The sequence below is a fragment of the Coregonus lavaretus genome (assembly GCF_964263955.1).
Source record: "Coregonus lavaretus genome assembly, chromosome: 16".
In the NCBI taxonomy this organism is placed as follows: domain Eukaryota; kingdom Metazoa; phylum Chordata; class Actinopteri; order Salmoniformes; family Salmonidae; genus Coregonus; species Coregonus lavaretus.
Window position 1 is genome coordinate 15822337 of NC_140003.1, and position 18948 is coordinate 15841284.

At 42.8% G+C, this 18948-nt stretch overlaps 1 protein-coding gene across 1 annotated transcript in view; it reads left to right on the forward strand.

The window, feature by feature from the left end:
* The window catches only part of LOC311143643 (mitogen-activated protein kinase kinase kinase 20-like), a 62978-nt gene that overhangs the window by 37796 nt on the left and 6234 nt on the right, over positions 1–18948 (forward strand). Inside the window, exons 7-10 of the mRNA XM_084179511.1 lie at positions 7022–7108; positions 7563–7637; positions 7888–7994; positions 12991–13126. Of these exons, the coding sequence (XP_084035637.1) occupies positions 7022–7108; positions 7563–7637; positions 7888–7994; positions 12991–13126 (405 nt within the window). The remainder of the gene's footprint in view (positions 1–7021; positions 7109–7562; positions 7638–7887; positions 7995–12990; positions 13127–18948) is intronic.

The following is an 18948-nucleotide window of genomic DNA, read 5'->3' on the forward strand; positions in this document are numbered from 1 at the left end:
CCCACGGGGTGAGATCTTGCGTGGAGCCCCAGATCGAGGGAGATTATCAGTGGTCTTGTATGTCTTCCATTTCCTAATAATTGCTCCCACAGTTGATTTCTTCAAACCAAGCTGCTTACCTATTGCAGATTCAGTCTTCCCAGCCTGGTGCAGGTCTACAATTTTGTTTCTGGTGTCCTTTGACAGCTCTTTGGTCTTGGCCATAGTGGAGTTTGGAGTGTGACTGTTTGAGGTTGTGGACAGGTGTCTTTTATACTGATAACAAGTTCAAACAGGTGCCATTAATACAGGTAATGAGTGGAGGACAGAGGAGCCTCTTAAAGAAGAAGTTACAGGTCTGTGAGAGCCAGAAATCTTGCTTGTTTGTAGGTGACCAAATACTTATTTTCCACCATAATTTGCAAATAAATTCATTAAAAATCCTACAATGTGATTTTCTGGATTTTTTTTCTCAATTTGTCTGTCATAGTTGACGTGTACCTATGATGAAAATTACAGGCCTCTCTCATCTTTTTAAGTGGGAGAACTTGCACAATTGGTGGCTGACTAAATACTTATTTTCCCCACTGTATGTGTAGTGATTTGTATGATTTGCATTTTGCCCTTCATTCAAGGTTTTTTGCTCTCCTAATATGGTAACTAATGTATAACTAAAGTCTTAGTCTGTGTTGTATCTCAGTTCAGTGGAAGACTGACCACACCATGCAGTCTGTGGTGTAGATGAGTCTTTCTATAAATAATGGGGCCAATGTGTGACATTGGATCAACATTTCAAAATGGTTTGAAACAAAAATAAAAAGGACTTTCATGCAGTTCCACATGTGCACTTAGAGGAATAAAAGTGAATTTATGCAAATTGACCCATAACTCCATCTATTCAACAACATAGGCCTAGGACTATACATCATTTAAGCAGGGCTCATACAGACATTGTCACGTCAAATTCTAAGACTTTCAGGGACTTTTTCAAGCACTTAATTGTATTTCAAGGATCTCAATGTTATACAATTGTATAATTTATATAATTGTACATATGGGCCTGATATAGAACCCCCCCTCCCCCCAAAAGTGTCAAAAAAGTAGGCAATTACCACTTTAAGAATAATGATTTTTTTTAGGCCTTGTCAATGCATTGGTATTCTAAAATATGTGAGAATAATGTGGACATTGCCTGACTAAATAGATTGGATGCATGCATGGTGATTTTTCTGTAGCCTGTGTGGTCGATGCAGGCACACATAATAAAGCCATGAATAGCGGTAGCATTAATCTCACCATTTGAATCTCACCATCGCTGTTTTTATAATGAGAAAGTGACCAAAAACCAGGTTCATTTTTGAATGGAAGGATTTGTATGGAAAGACAAGTTGAAGCCAACATTAGATGTCGTCCTCATAATAACCGCACATGGTTTTACCGCAACAGAGTAGCGCAACGCCCTTCAATTGAAATGGCGGGAAACAAACGAAAGGGTCCACATCTCTCACAAAAATTGATCAAAAATGAAATCACAGATAATGATAAGGGAGTAGGAGACTTATAAATTGCCTACAATAATTAGAAAAACTTTTCAAGCACCAAATTGAGGAAATGTCTGATTTTCAAGGTAGGCCTATTCCAGTAGCCTACTTGAATTTTTGAGCTCCAAATTCAAGTTCAAGTAGTCCTCGTATCGTTTAAAAATGCAGGTCTAACATGGAAAACAAAATGTATTTGTCATGTTATTTCATTACCAGATTATATTGTGAATAAGCCCACAAGGCTATGTACAGTCATTTGTTGTCATTATAAATAGGGTGTACTCCCGAGTGGCTGGATAAGAGCGTCTGCTAAATGACTAAAATGTAAATGTAAAGAATGAGACACAAAAATATACTGGACATTCCTCGCAAACACATTTTTTTCCAGCACTTTGCGCATGTGATGCAACAACAGCCTATCACAACAGCTGTTCGCCACTTGACTGTCATTCAGGAAATTCCTTCCTGGGTCAGATGATGATATGTGGAAATATCAAGGCATAACTATTCAGCTGGACACCAAATGCACATCCAACATGTATTATGCATAATTATTGAAGAACCACGTTAATAACAGTATAGATTTAGGTTTTAAGTATTAAGTTAAGGTGACTTTCGGTTAGACGCATTCGATTTTGCAATGCATTTGGATTTGTGTGCCCATGAAAACTGTTTTCACCCCATAAAATAAGGAGACACGAAATGTTATGTAGTTACACTGCATTTCTGAGATCTCTATACAAAAAACTGTCCGAGAGCTTAACTGATTAATATATGATATAACAACAACTTACACTGCCATAAATGCAAGGACAGAAAAGTTATGTTTTAAGTCGCACGATTTTAAACAAATCTGTCAAGACACCAACCATGATAAAGGGTTAAACATAGGTTTTAAATCAACTCGTGAATTTTATTGAAAATACACTGCTCAAAAAAATAAAGGGAACACTTAAACAACACAATGTAACTCAAGTGAATCACACTTCTGTGAAATCAAACTGTCCACTTAGGAAGCAACACTGATTGACAATAAATGTCACATGCTGTTGTGCAAATGGAATAGACAACAGGTGGAAATTATAGGCAATTAGCAAGACACCCCCAATAAAGGACTGGTTTTGCAGGTGGTGACCACAGACCACTTCTCAGTTCCTATGCTTCCTGGCTGATGTTTTGGTCACTTTTGAATGTTGGCGGTGCTTTCACTCTAGTGGTAGCATGAGACGGAGTCTACAACCCACACAAGTGGCTCAGGTAGTGCAGCTCATCCAGGATGGCACATCAATGCGAGCTGTGGCAAGAAGGTTTGCTGTGTCTGTCAGCGTAGTGTCCAGAGCATGGAGGCACTACCAGGAGACAGGCCAGTACATCAGGAGACGTGGAGGAAGCCGTAGGAGGGCAACAACCCAGCAGCAGGACTGCTACCTCCGCCTTTGTGCAAGGAGGAGCAGGAGGAGCACTGCCAGAGCCCTGCAAAATGACCTCCAGCAGGCCACAAATGTGCATGTGTCTGCTCAAACGGTCAGAAACAGACTCCATGAGGGTGGTATGAGGGCCCGACGTCCACAGGTGGGGGTTGTGCTTACAGCCCAACACCGTGCAGGACGTTTGGCATTTGCCAGAGAACACCAAGATTGGCAAATTCGCCACTGGCGCCCTGTGCTCTTCACAGATGAAAGCAGGTTCACACTGAGCACATGTGACAGACGTGACAGAGTCTGGAGACGCCGTGGAGAACGTTCTGCTGCCTGCAACATCCTCCAGCATGACCGGTTTGGCGGTGGGTCAGTCATGGTGTGGGGTGGCATTTCTTTGGGGGGCCGCACACCCCTCCATGTGCTCGCCAGAGGTAGCCTGACTGCCATTAGGTACCGAGATGAGATCCTCAGACCCCTTGTGAGACCATATGCTGGTGCGGTTGGCCCTGGGTTCCTCCTAATGCAAGACAATGCTAGACCTCATTTGGCTCGAGTGTGTCAGCAGTTCCTGCAAGAGGAAGGCATTGATACTATGGACTGGCCCGCCCGTTCCCCAGACCTGAATCCAATTGAGCACATCTGGGACATCATGTCTCGCTCCATCCACCAACGCCACGTTGCACTACAGACTGTCCAGGAGTTGGCGGATGCTTTAGTCCAGGTCTGGGAGGAGATCCCTCAGGAGACCATCCGCCACCTCATCAGGAGCATGCCCAGGCGTTGTAGGGAGGTCATACAGGCACGTGGAGGCCACACACACTACTGAGCCTCATTTTGACTTGTTTTAAGGACATTACATCAAAGTTGGATCAGCCTGTAGTGTGGTTTTCCACTTTAATTTTGAGGGTGACTCCAAATCCAGACCTCCATGGGTTGATACATTTGATTTCCATTGATTATTTTTGTGTGATTTTGTTGTCAGCACATTCAACTATGTAAAGAAAAAAGTATTTAATAAGATTATTTCATTCATTCAGATCTAGGATGTGTTATTTTAGTGTTCCCTTTATTTTTTTGAGTAGTGTAGATATGATCCCCGCTTATATCTTAATCAGAGGAGGCTCTTCAGAGGAGGACCATCCTCAGTGAATTTCATAAAAATAATAGTGAAACATACTTTTATCCTTTTTAGATAAAAGTATACAAAATATATTTACATGCCACCAAATAATTAATTTAAACTCACTGTTTTGCAATGAAGATCTACAGTAGCCTCAACAGCACTCTGTAGGGTAACACCATGGTGTAGCCGGAGGACAAATAGTTTCTGGGTATATTGACATCAATACAAAGCCTAGGAGGCTCATGGTTCTCACCCCCTTCCATAGACTTACACAGTAATTATGTCAAATTCCAGAGGATGTCCTCCAACCTATCAGAATTCTTGCAGCATGAACTGACATGTTATCCACCCAGTCAAAGGATCAGAGAATGAATCTATTACTGAAAGCATAAGCTACAGCTAGCTAGCACTTCAGTGCATAAAATGTGGCGAGTAGTTGACTCAAAGAGAGAGAAAGACAATAGTTGAATAGTTTTGAACAAATTAATTTCTTCAAAAATGATGGAGAAGCAAGAGAGAGAGAGAGAGATTTCCTTGTATTTTTTTCACTTTCCCTTACTTATCTAGCGAATGCAGCTAACTAGATTAGCCTACTCAAACACCCGGCTCAAACAGAGAGGGATGCTATGTTAGCTAGCTGGCTTTGGCTATCCAATACTGGAACTCTTCCAAGTCAAGGTAAGCTTTTGGTTTTATGAATTTATTGCGACCGGGCCATCAGTGTAACTGCTAAACTGCTTGCTGTCTGTACACTGTACTGCATGATAGTAGAGAGTTTACTAACGCGTTAGTTCTATTAGCTATGTTGACTATGACGTTAGCTAATATGGTGACAGGCTGTAGGTTGTATGTAGAGGTTAGCAGTTATGATATGAAGGTTTGGCTTGGAAAGGTTTTATCGCCTGGTCACAGACAGCTGATGTGTTGTGCACTGAAGTCCACATGCGAAGGGAAAAGTTGAGAGGAGGAGAGCACGTAGATGAGAGAAGGAATTATACAATGAGCAAAGTGATCATTCTGTTTGTATGTGGCTACTATGAAAGTGAACTGTTTTTGCGTGTGATTCAAATAAAATAAAATTATATTTGTCACATACACGTGTTTAGCAGATGTTATTGCGGGTGTAACGAAATGCTTGTGCTTCTAGCTCCGACAGTGCAGTAATATCTAACATGTAAAATCTAACAATATATACAACATATACCCAATACACACAAATCTAGTAAGGAATGGAATTTAAGAATATATACATATATTGACAAGCAATGACAGAGCGGCATGGACTAGAATATTATAGAATAGAATACAGTATATACAAATGAGATGAGTAGTGCAAGATATGTAAACATTATTAAAGTGACTAGTGTTCCATTTCTTAAAGTGGCCAGTGATTTCAATAGGCAGCAGCAGCCTATAATGTGCTAGTGATGGGTATTTAACAGTCTGATGGACTTGAGATAGAAGCTGTTTTTCATTCTCACGGTCCCAGCTTTGATGCACCTGTATTGACCTTGCCTTCTGGATGATAGCGGGGTGAACAGGCAGTGGCTCGGGTGGTTGATGTCATTGGTGATCTTTTTGGCCTTCCTGTGACATTGGGTGCTGTAGGTGTCTTGGAGGGCGGGTAGTTTGCCCCCGGTAATGCGTTCGGCAGACTGCACCACACTCTGGAGAGCCCTGCAGTTGCGGGCGGTGCAGTTGCCGTACCAGGCAGTGATACAGCCGACAGGATGCTCTCAATTGTGCATCTGTAAAAGTTTGTGAGGGTTCTGGTGCCAAGCCAAATGTCTTCAGCCTCCTGAGGTTGAAGAGGCTCTGTTGCGCCTTCTTCACCACACTGTCTGGACCATTTCAGTTTGTCAGTGATGTGTACGCCAAGGAACTTGAAGATTTTTACCTTCTCCACTGCAGTCCCATCGATGTGGATAGGGGGGTTGCACCCTCTGCTGTTTCCTGAAGTCCACAATCATCTCCTTTGTTTTGTTGACGTTGAGTGAAAGGTTATTTTCCTGGCACCACATTAGGGGTGTCTTCATGCTGCCGATTCTGTTGAAAAACGTTTCTTAAAACATTTTACATTACATTTACATTTTAGTCATTTAGCAGACGCTCTTATCCAGAGCGACTTACAGTTAGTGAGTGCATACATTATTATTTTTTATTTTTTATTTTTTCATACTGGGAATCGAACCCACAACCCTGGCGTTGCAAACGCCATGCTCTACCAACTGAGCTACATCCCTGCCGGCCATTCCCTCCCCTACCCTGGACGACGCCGGGCCAATTGTGCGCCGCCCCATGGGACTCCCGGTCACGGCCGGCTACGACAGAGCCTGGATTCGAACCAGGATCTCTAGTGGCACAGCTAGCATTGCGATGCAGCGCCTTAGACCGGAAGCAAACGTAACAAAATGGGGATAAACATACCTGAATTTGTCCAATAGAAACTCTTATTTGCAACTGTTGGACCAATGATTACACCCTAGATCAGCTACATGCAGGCAAGAGTGTGCAAGGTGGTATTGAATGTGTCACTGTTTGTCACCTTGATTACTCAAATTTATCTCGACCTGTGCACCTACTCAAATTTAATTAATAGGCTAGGTTATACCAACCTCATGATGGGTATAGGGAAAATTGGAGTATCATGTAGTAGCCTATACCTAACGATGGTACATTGAGCTGGGTGAATGGAATATGAATGACAGTATGCTGTAATAGAAATAAGGCCATGCTCATAAAAAAAGAATCGTCCTCCCTCAACTTAAACGGCACCGACCGCCACTGATCTTAATGTAATGACATGAAGAAAATTGACAGATTATTATCAATGCCTTATCAACAGCTGTAATAAGTTATCCAGTGTAGGAAATCCTCACTGGTACCCTAGTTTATAGAAAGACTTAGATGCATTTGCTCGTTGACTGACCATGACCCTTCTCGTTTCCCTGTGTCAGGTTCTGTGGGAGATGCTCACCCGGGAGATTCCCTTTAAAGGCCTGGAGGGTTTACAAGTCGCCTGGCTGGTGGTGGAGAAGAGTGAGGTATAGCTTCACTTCCTTTTTCATTTTTCCTCATTATGCAGTCTTCTAGGAACAGATTGACTGTAGATGGATTGGAGCTTCCTCTATCTATGCTAATAGATGTTGTGAAGAGACAGATTCCTGACAGTTTTTCTTAATGAGCCAGTGTATCTTTACAGGAATCATTTCAGTCATCACACACCAGTATAGCTAGTTGGGGATCGTCATATGGGCCTAAGCCAATTGATCCCACTCATGCAATATCTGCATTCTCAGAACGGAGTTGATACGCTTGTTGACTATATGGACATCTCTTGCAAGACTCATTCACCAGGTCTCCTGTCACATAAGTCATCCGTATATTTGACCTGCCTCCTGACATGCTCTAAATTCATATTCTGACCTCAGAACTGAAAGCTGAGACTACAGCAATCCTTTCAGTGAGTGCGTGTGTGACTGTGTCTGTCTGTTCCAGAGGTTAACCATTCCCAGTAGCTGCCCAGCCAGTTTCGCTGAGCTGATGATGAAGTGCTGGGTGACTGAGCCCAAGGTACGACATCCTCACGCACACAGAGATCCTATTAAATTATATGTAATTTTATGCTAACGCACACATACAAACTCACACATAGCCACTGTGCACAATAGACTCAGCACACAAGTCAGTACTACAGTGGATAATACTAATGAGTTATGTTATGTTACATACAGTTACGAGGCCAGTCCAATAGTCATGAATAGATAGATATACTACATGTCTGCTTATGAATATCACACTTTTTTGTTTCGTTTCCATCTAGGAAAGACCAATGTTCAAACATATCCTTACAACCCTGGAGTCCATGTCCAATGACAGCAAGCTTCCCGAACAGTGCAACTCCTTCCTACACAACAAGGCAGAATGGAGGTACTGAGATCATACTGTACGACTGCAATCCTCTCTATCTCTTCTAGACAAACACTGCTAGAGTCTAAGGATATGCCAGAACTGTTTCAAATCAATAGGCCCGTCTATGTGCAAGTGCTGCTTTTGTGGGCCACTAAATGTATGAAGGGATTTTGGGAGTGTGCGTACAGATCTTTTATAATTGCACTGATAACATAAAGGCATCAAATATCTAAAGAATCCCCCATCTGGATCTCCTTCCTCTCTATACCCATAAGGTCTAAAAAATAATCAACATCTTTTTCAAGTCCAAGTGTTTAATTGGCCTGTATGAGCAGCTGGAGGATTAGTGGTGTTCAGCACAGCCTGGGTGTCAGCTGCTACTGATTTCTCTCTCTTTGGGCTTTTCTACGCTCACAACTCTTCATAGAGACGTGTCCAAGCAGGCATCTGCAAGTGAGCTGCTCAGTAGTGAGAGTCGATCAGGAACATGTGCGTTAGAGAGAGGGAAGTGTTACACACCAAGGACAGTAGTAGTAGCTAGCTAGTAAGAAACAGGAGAAGAGTGGAATGGTGCGGCCTGAGCTCCTCTTGCATCAGAGGCAAACGTGTTGCAGGAGCGGTGTGTTATAGTTTCTCATTACCCTGGTCAGAAGGGAGTCCCTGTGCAGACAGATGCTGTTTGCTGACTGGGCTGGACCACCACAGGTTTGGGATACAGTCTGCCAGCAACGGTGTATTTATCCATGGTTCTACTACTAGGTATGTTACATACAGGGTGGCAGGTAGCCTAGCAGTTAGAGCATTGGGCCAAGGTCGCTTGTTCGAATCCCAGAGCAGAGAAGATGAAAAATCTGTCGATGCGCTCTTGAGCAAGGCACTTAACCCTAATTGCTCCAGGTTCGCCATTTAGTAATGGCTGACCCTGGCCATGACCCCACTCTTCCAATTCACACATGCATATAATACAAACTGTGTGAAATAGGACAAATATAATCACCCACCAAATTATTATAATAAGCAACTGTCCCACTGATGAAGGCTCAAAGGTATTGTCAATTCTGGCGCTTGGAAACAAGTGTTACAGTAAAACCAGGAGTATGTCTCCTGTATTTGCGTCACAGGAGGTTGGTGGCACCTTAATTGGGGAGGATGGGCTCGTGGTAATGACTGGAGCGGAATGGTATCAAATACATCAAACACATGGTTTCCAGGTGTTTGATGCCATTCCATTTGCGCCGTTCTGGTCTCCACTGATTTGCATGGCTCCTGGTGTTGGCTATGTTAAATCTGGCCTCATGCTATGTTTCTTCTCTCTTATCAGACTGTTAGTCCAGTGAACAGTGGCTGTCTGTCTCATGAGCCATCAATGCACTCATTTGTGTAATAGTGTCAGTTAGAAGCTGCTCACTGCTCTGTAAGGATGGCTCTGAGGGCTCTTGTTGCAGTCTATATTAAGGCAGTTTGCACATGGTCCAGTAGAGCATGAAGAGACTCCTCTTTTCGCTGTTTCTCTGACACCTGTCTGGATCAGGGAGGAGGAGCAGAGAGGGGGGGTTAGTTGGGGAGGGAAAGAAAGGGCGAGTTAGAGTGCTGGGGGAGGAAATGTGAGAGGTATTAGAAAAACCTGTATACGAGCAGGGTAGGAGGACGAGAAATACAGAGTGTTTGTCTGGAAAGCGACAAGCAAGAGAATCAATTATGAGGGAAGTTTCGAGCATTAGTGGAAAGTCTTTGAGGCAGGGATGGGAGGGGGGAGGGGAGGGGAGGAGTGCGAGGACTGTGAGGATGCAGGAACATGGCAGGAGTTCCTGTCTGTGTCACATGCCTGTTTATAAGTAGTTACTTTGAGAGCCGATTGTCTTGGCCTCTGACTCAGCATGGCTACCCACGGTGCAACACACAGCCCAACACACAGCCCAACTTGCTAGACAAAGCAGACCAGACCATTCAGTAGGTAAACTGCATTAGCAAACACACTGGAAGATAAGTGTTCCTCTACTGTCTGTGGCCTTAGGGCTGTTACTAAAAGGGCAGAATCCAAACTTGAGAAACACATGCATAACTCTGAACTTTTGTGTATATTGCATGGATGTCAGTGAGAGATATGAGTTGGAATTTGAGTTAAGCACAATACCTCAAGTCAACGGTTAAACACCAGTATTATAAGTGCAGAGTTGTATGTGATGAGGTGGATGATGTTGGTTACTAAACACATCAGGGGTGTCATACCCTAGCTCAAGACCAAAACTGTAAAGTAGGCAACAACAAAAAAAGTAGACTAAAATCATTCCAATCCCGATTAAAATGCAACGGCTGTTTACTGTAATGGCTGGCTGGAGGGCTTTAGGACCATGCGGAGCATCGCTCGGAGAGCAGCTGCCAGCCTGCAGCCTTTTCTCTCACTTTTAGAAAGCAGAGACAGTGAGAGTTTGCTTTGCCTGTCAGCCGTTTAGGCAGTGGGCTGATTGGTTTGAATTTGATGTCAGCATTTGAACTCTGCCTTTTAAACCTTGTTGTAATCTGATAACCAGGGATTAATTGAATTGGGAATTGGGAGGTGGGGGAGCCCTCCTTTTTGGTCACCATTTGCAACCAAAAGCTATACTGAACAAAAATATAAACGCAACATGCAACAATTCAAAGATTTTACTGAGTTACAGTTCATATAAGGAAATCAGTCAATTGAAATAAATTAATTAGGCCCTAATCTATGGATTCCACATAACTGGAAATACAGATATACATCTGTTTGTCATAGATACCTTTAAAAAAAGTAGGGATTGGATCAGAAAACCAGTCAGTATCTGGTGTGACCACTTTTTGCCTCTTGCAGTGTGACACATCTCCTTCGCATAGAGTTCATCAGGCTGTTGATTGTGGCCTGTGGAATGTTGTCCCACTCCTCTTCAATGGCTGTGCGTAGTTGCTGGATATTGGCGGGAACTGGAACACGCTGACGTACACGTCGATCCAGAGCGTCCCAAACATGCTCAATGGGTGACATGTCTGGTGAGTATGCAGGCCATTAAAGAACTGGGACATTTTCAGCTTCCAGGAATTGTGTACACAGATCCTTGCGACATGGGGCCGTGCATTATCATGCTGAAACATGAGGTGATGGTGGTGGATGAATGGCACGACAATGGGCTTCAGCATCTCGTCACGGTATCTCTGTGCATTCAAATTGCCATCGATAAAATGCAATTGTGTTTGTTGTCCGTAGCTTATGTCTGCTATCTTCCCGGTACAGTTGAAACCGGGATTCATCCGTGAAGAGCACACTTCTCCAGCGTGCCAGTGGCCATTGAAGGTAAACATTTGCCCACCTTCGACGCCGAACTGCAGTCGGGTCAAGACCCTGGTGAAGACGATGAGCATGCAGATGAGCTTCCCTGAGACTGTTTCTGACAGTTTATGCAGAAATTATTCGGTTGTGCAAACCCACAGTTTCATCAGCTGTCCAGGTGGCTGGTCTCAGACGATCCCGCAGGTGAAGAAGCCAGATGTGGAGGACTTGGGCTGGGCTGGGCTTCTCTAAAACTATGTTGGAGGCGGCTTATGGTAGAGAAATGAACATTCAATTCTCTGGCAACAGCTCTGGTGGACATTCCTGCAGTCAGCATGCCAATTGCAGGCTCCCTCAAAACTTGAGACAGCTGTGGCATTGTGTTGTGTGACAAAACTGCATATTTTAGAGTGGCCTTTTATTGTCCCCAGCACAAGATGCACCTGTGTAATGATCATGCTGTTTAATCAGCTTCCTGATATCCCACACCTTTCAGGTGGATGGATTATCTTGGCAAAGGAGAAATGCTCACTAACAGGGAGGTAAACCAATTTCTGCGTAAAATTAGAGAGAAATAAGGTTTTTGTGCGTATGGAAAAATGTTCTACTTCATCATCCTCTTCTGCCTGCATCCCTAATCCCTACTTCTCTGATATAATGCATTTCCACCTCTCAGTCTATCAGTCTAGTTTGTCCATCTTCCTGAATTAAAAAGTAGATATTCTAACAGATCAATCTTGCTTGCAAAACGTCATTAAATATTGCGAAGTTATTTAGCTATAGTCAGTGCTTGACTTGGGCAGGAGCTCACCGGAGCTGAGTACCGGCACCTACACCTCTTTTAGAATATTAGCTGAAAAGTATTGTGGAGCTCCTGCACCTAAATATAAACAGTAGTGGCACCCAAAATGAGTACCGGCACCTATTTCAGTCCAAGTCAAGTACTGGCTATAGTGTAGATGTAGGGCTGTTTATTTTATTTATTCAGAATGAGCATTCAGATAGTGCAACTGCTGTGTAGGCAACACAATAATATCAGACAGAGATAAGCTGGTCCGGGGAAGAAATGTTCTCGGGCCAACCCCTCGTTGGCTACTATGCTGCAATATTAATATTCCGGAGCCACCTTGTTGATAAAAAATGTTTCAATATTCTCTGAGCAGCCTTGTTGATACAATGCTTCAATATTCACCGAATATTTCCCTTCCCTGGCGAATAATGCAAAAATGTGCTGGGCCACACACATTACGAGGCAATCAGAAGAAAATTGGACTACCTGAAATAAAATAGTTTATATCCGCGTCAGCTGTTTTATGCCCCGGTTACTTTCAACGTTGATGTCGGCATTTGAAGTCGGCCTGGTTTTGACTTTATAACGTATATTATGCATCTATTTATAATAATAAATAATAATAATAATAATAATAATTACATCTATTTCATGTTGCACTGTATGCGCTGTTCCACAAGTAAATTAGTCAATTTATGATGAGGTTGAGTTGATTAGTGGTTGACATTGTACACACCGTTCCACAGACCTTTAAACCTAATATTGCGGTAATAATTAATGGCTGGGGTCGTTTTGTTTTTGCTGTTCTCCAAATAGCATTTGAGAGTTTTTAAATTATGTAGAAATGCAGTATCGCTCACCCCACCCCACTTTGTCATACCCTAGGTTTAGCTGAACTGACACCACTCAAACACATCCCTATGCTGTCTGTACTGTAGATGTGAGATCGAGGCCACACTGGAGAGACTGAAGAAGCTGGAGAGGGATCTGAGCACCAAAGAGCAGGAACTGAAGGAGAGAGAACAACGCCTGAAAATGTGGGAGCGCAAGCTCGTCGAGCAGTCCAACACCCCGGTAAGTTCCTCAGTAGCCGATACCACCTGCACACCACCAACACCCTCAGCACAACCACAACCCCCACACACTGTCTAGTCACTGAACGTGAACAGCACCCCACCTTCACTGTGTTGGTCCATGTGTCACGGCCCACGGTCCTGTCCACATTGTCACAAGGGGAAGCAAAGAATTAACTTTACTTCAGACCGGGGTCTGTCTGGAATGAAGGGGAATGGAATGGAGGGAAAATATAAAAATAAGGCTAGGTTCACTGAGTCTCACTGATGGGTGGTTGTGTTGAGTAGAGGCATTAGCTCATTCTGCTACTCTGTGTGTGGCTATGTCATTGAGCTCCCATTGGCCATCAGTGATAATTAGAGGTCAGTGTAATTTTAACGTTGGTAATGCCAATGTTGTCACTCAGATATAGGAGTCTTCGCTGCTTGTGTGTATTTGCTTATACTACCCTTTCTATGTGAAGCTTCCAAAGGGACACCCCACTAGGCCTTGGCTTCCTGTTTCTGTTATTGCTTTGGCATGCAACACATTTAACCTAAATATTACCTTTCTAGTTGGATTTATTGCTTGGATTTGGTTTCCACACTTCCACATTGTAGCACTAATACTTTGTGATGCACTGCACTAGATCCTTTGTTATGTCCATTGTATAATTGCATTCTACAGCCATGCATTGGGAATGTCTTACAGTGCTTTGCCTTGGTATAAATTTGACATTAGTTTAAATTGATACATGTACTGATGTATTGGGTAAGAATCAGCAGCGTCATCCTGAGAGATGTTACCATGTTAGCTATCTCTTTATTATTCATTTTCTCCTTCCTTAATCTGTCCTGTAGACTCCAATCGTTTCAGTCCAACCTTCTCTGATAATCCAATTTAGTATATCTCTGAACTATACTCTTCTAGTGTTTGACAATCACCTTTTATATTGGGTAAAAAAGTATTTCACATTGAATAATTCGTCTTGGTGTATGTGGTCTAAGACTGAGTTCCTTCCCTCCTTTTCTTTCCCGTCCTCTTTTCCTCCCTCTTCGTCCCTTCCTATCCTCTCTCCCCCTCTCTCCCCCATCTTTCCCTTTCAGCTGTTCTTACCTGTGATGGCTAAGATTAGCGCTGAGTCGTTCTATGAGTCTAAGACGGAGGAGTCGAACAGTTTGGCGATGTCGTGTCAGATCAGATCCTCCAGTAACGGGGAGGTGGAGGTGATGAGTCTGCAGACCATGATGAAGGGCTTTGGGGACATGTTTGCCTTGGACATGGGGGGCCCTGTCCTGCACTCTGGCATGCAGGTCAACGTGCAGGCCAAGCAGAACTCTTCCAAGTCCAGCACGTCAGAGAGGGCCGCAAAACCAACATGGTCTTGGGGATGTCAAACTTCAACTGGTCAGACGACAGTGATTAGAGCGACCTGATTGGTAGCATCAGTAGCATCTGTCAATCAATCACTTTAGACTGTGTCAAAACTGTGGTCTTGTAGTACACTCCCATGCATATTCATTTTCACATCACTGGTGTTATGGTACATTAGTTAATTCATTACTAATAGCTTTTTATTCCTTGACTGTTTTTTTTGTTGTTGGAACAATCCATTTTCTTTTGCCCACGTTCTTTTGAAAAACGATAAAGCATATCCTAAGATACAATACTTGTTGTAGAACAGAGATGTTCTTCTCGCTGTATGAACAGAATGGATTAGAAACCTTCCGCCTACATGGCACTCATGGATGGCATTTATGCCTAATGTACTGGATGTATAGTGCCATGCTGTGAAGAAAGAGCCATGGGAGCAAGTTGCATTGAGGAGGCGAAGCTTTTATGATGAAGTGACATTCTGCTGACATTAAGATTGGCCAATTTGTTCTGAATGTGGTGGAGTGCAGTTGCTCTGATTGAGTCTCTCACCAGGACGAGAAAGTACATGTTGTGTGTCTCGGCTGACCCAGACTCATGTCAGCAGAAGAGAGAGAAAAAGTTTCCTGATAGCCATGTTAAACTACAGACCTCCAGTGCCTTTTTCTGTATACACTGTGTTAGGAAGATTTGGATTTCAGGACCGCATACCATGGCTTATTGGTGCACTATAGGTGTTTGTGTAAAGTCTCACTTCGTGTGCTGGTTGACAGCTGCATGTTACAGATACATATAATCACGATGTTTGTGAGGAGTGCCATAGACCTTAGACTACAACACCTTGACAGGGGTAAGTTCTCATAGACAAAAGGCAACTGTATAGGACCTTTATTCCACTAACTCTGTTATTCAGTGGTAGAAGGTTAGCATTTCATTAAATTATTTATAAAGTAATAACAGTATTTCATTGGAGAGATGATATGAAATACTCTTTAGAGGGCTTCTCTAAGCTAATGAATATCTATCAGCTAAACATGTTTGCATTTGCACCAACAGTTTTGACCACAGACCAAAGTGTGTTTAACAACCCCCAAAGTGAGCCTATTGAAGCTCACCTAACAAGTGCCATCACCAAATGCCCTGTAAATTCTGCTATTTATGGACATATGGGAGCTCTTCTCTTCTAAACATATCCAATATGGAGGATATTTCTGTCTGACTCTGGCCCTGCAGGTTTCACCTCTTTCTACTTTGTTGATGTATGTTTTTGTATTCTGTTGTGTAGTTATTAAACCTAGTCACTCCGAAACACATCCATTGACATTTACATTTACATTTACGTCATTTAGCAGACGCTCTTATCCAGAGCGACTTACAGTTAGTGACATAGACAATAACCAACCAATACACTTCCTCATGTGAAAGTCAACCACTTTGTAAGGTATTTTCAAGACATCTAATTGCAATATAATCTATGCAAGCTTCAGCACCTTGGATTAGTCCAATTCCTTGGATTATTCCAATAGTGTCTCTTTAATGGTGTGCCATAACTTTATTAGACTGACTGCTTTTTGATATGAACATATTTTGCTGCAACCTCTACTGTTCCTTGTTTTTCAATAAACATTTTCTCATTAAACTTCCTGCTTTGGTTCTTTATTCTCCCTGTTTTCTTAAATTTCCTTCTTCTTCGATGAGGTTTAACGGCGGTTGGCATCCAATAAATGTTGCATTACCGCCACCAACTAGACTGGAGTATAACTCCCTTATACTGTGCTTGAAAAAGGAAAATAAATCAACAAATACCCTACCATCTAACCCTACACTAATTAAAAACCCACCACCCTACTCCACTATTTAAACCTATCTAGTCCTACCTCAGGCCAACAGCCTGAAAGGACGGTACACCACCACTCAACAAACCCTTTAACTCTGTAACTCTTACTCATACTGAAGCATATATCACTTTTTGGCCTATCCCTCTGTACTGACACAGATCTACTACTCACACGAATCCTCTCAGGATCCCTCCCCCTTGACCCATCTTCCTCAACTTTCTTCACTGCCTCAGCATACGACACCCTCTGCTCTACTCTAACCCTGGTAACCTCAACCTCCCTCTTGCACTGGACATTTCTGATCCCCAGCCCCATGGGCACCCCTACAATTAACACACACCACATCTTTCCCCAATGCTACACATTCCTTTGTCTCATGCCCTTCTGCACACTTCTCGCACCTAGGAACCTCCCACCTACACACTGCTACCACATGCCCGTAAGCTTGACACCTGTAACAATGTAATGTATTCGGCACATAAGCTCGTACGAGATAACTGAAATATCCTAACATTACTTTGTCAGGCAGAGACTCAACATCAAAACTCTAAAGAACAGACAATGACTCTTCTGTTTCACCACTCACGCCACCCTGTCTGCGTCGCACCAAACGACGAGCATCACAAACACCAGGAATCTTTCCCTTCAGTTGGTCCACTTTCACTTACCGCTACCCCAGTAATCACTCCTTTCAATGGCGCCCTTTTCTTGAGAGCAATACAATTCACATCTCTTGTCCCAATTTGTTTGGCTCGAAGTCCCTGCTCCCTCTGACCAGCAGAAACACAAACAATTATCACAAGACCACTTCTGGGATACCTTCACCGATTCCACAGCACCCAACTCCTTTTTCACTCACTCTGAAACCATAAATGGATCAGCCAAAAAGCAGGGGTCCACTTTCTCCAAAAATGTCACTCTTACGGTCACAGACTCATCTTTATCCTGACCATCAGTGCAAGCCTCGGGATCCAAGGACTTCACCACACCTGCCACCTCCGATAATTCGGCCTAACTCACTTCCATTTCTCATCCTGTCTTCGATCCGGCGTACGGTTCACTCTGCCTACACTTTCTACCATTCTTCTTCGACAAACCATCTCCCTTTTTTCCAAAATGTTTACCCGACTCAAGCTCACCCTCTTCCTCCGTCTCTCTCTTCGACCTCCTCTGCCTCTCTTTTTCCCTCCATTTCTCCTCCGTATATGTATATGTCTCGTTATGATAATATTGAACTTCTCCTAACATACATCTCGTTCTGGCCCTCTTAAGGGATGCCATTCTCCCACTGTTATCATCCTCAACCTTTATTGTCTTCTCACATTTCCTCTTGGTCTTCCCAGTTCTGTTTACCTTGAATCTAACAACTAATTCAATAATGTTACAATAACGTCACAACAAAGGTTTGTCAACCACAGAATTCCAAATGTGGCCAATAAAATAAGAGAAACATTTTGTGCTAGGAACAAATTAACAAAATGTGACTGGTGTTAGAAATATACACTACCAGTCAATAGTTTGGACACACCTACTCATTCAATGGTTTTTCTTTATTTAAAAAAAAAAAAATTACATTGTAGAATAATAGTGAAGACATCAAACTATGAAATAACACATATGGGATCATGTAGTAACCAAAAAAGTGTTAAACAAATCAAAATATAGTCAAATAGTCACCCTTTGCCTTGATGACAGCTTTGCACACTCTTGACATTCTCTCTACTAAAGGACACCAATAAGAAGAAGATATTTGCTTGGGCCAAGAAACACGAGCAATGGACATTAAACCGGTGGAAATTTGTCCTTTGGTCTGGAGTCCAAATTGGAGATTTTTGGTTCCAACAGCCGTGTCTTTGTGAGACGCAGTGTGGGTGAACGGATGATCTCCGCATGTGTATTTCCCACCAGGAGGTGTTATGATGTGGGGGTGCTTTGCTGGTGACACTTAACGAGCATGGCTACCACAGCATACTGCAGCGGCGATATGCCATCCCATCTGGTTTGGGCTTAGTGGGACTATCATTTGTTTTTCAACAGGACAATGACCCAACACACCTCCAGGCTGTGTAAGGGCTATTTTACAAAGAAGGAGAGTGATGGAGTGCTGCATCAGATGACCTGGCCTCCACAATCCCCCGACCTCAACCCAATTGAGATGGTTTGGGATGAGTTGGACCGCAGAGTGAATGAAAAATGCTCAGCATATGTGGGAACTCCTTCAAGACTGTTGGAAAAGCATTCCAGGTGAAGTTGGTTGAGAGAATGCCAAGAGTGTGCAAAGCTGTCATCAAGGCAAAGGGTGGCTATTTGAAGAATATAAAATATAAAATACATTTAGATTTGTTTTAATTTTTTTTTGGTTACTACATGATTCCATATGTGTTATTTCATAGTTTTGATGTCTTCACTATTATTCTACAATGTAGAAAATAGTAAAAAATAAAGAAAAACCCTTGAACGAGTAGGTGTGTCCAAACTTTTGACTGGTACTGTAGCTTCAGATGAGGTCTGGAATAACTATGTTTTAACATGTAAGACCTGAAATCATTGTCATATTACATTAATTTATTTGCATTAGACCCATGTTCACTGTGGTCCTCAAGGCTTCAAAAAATACATATAGTCAATGGC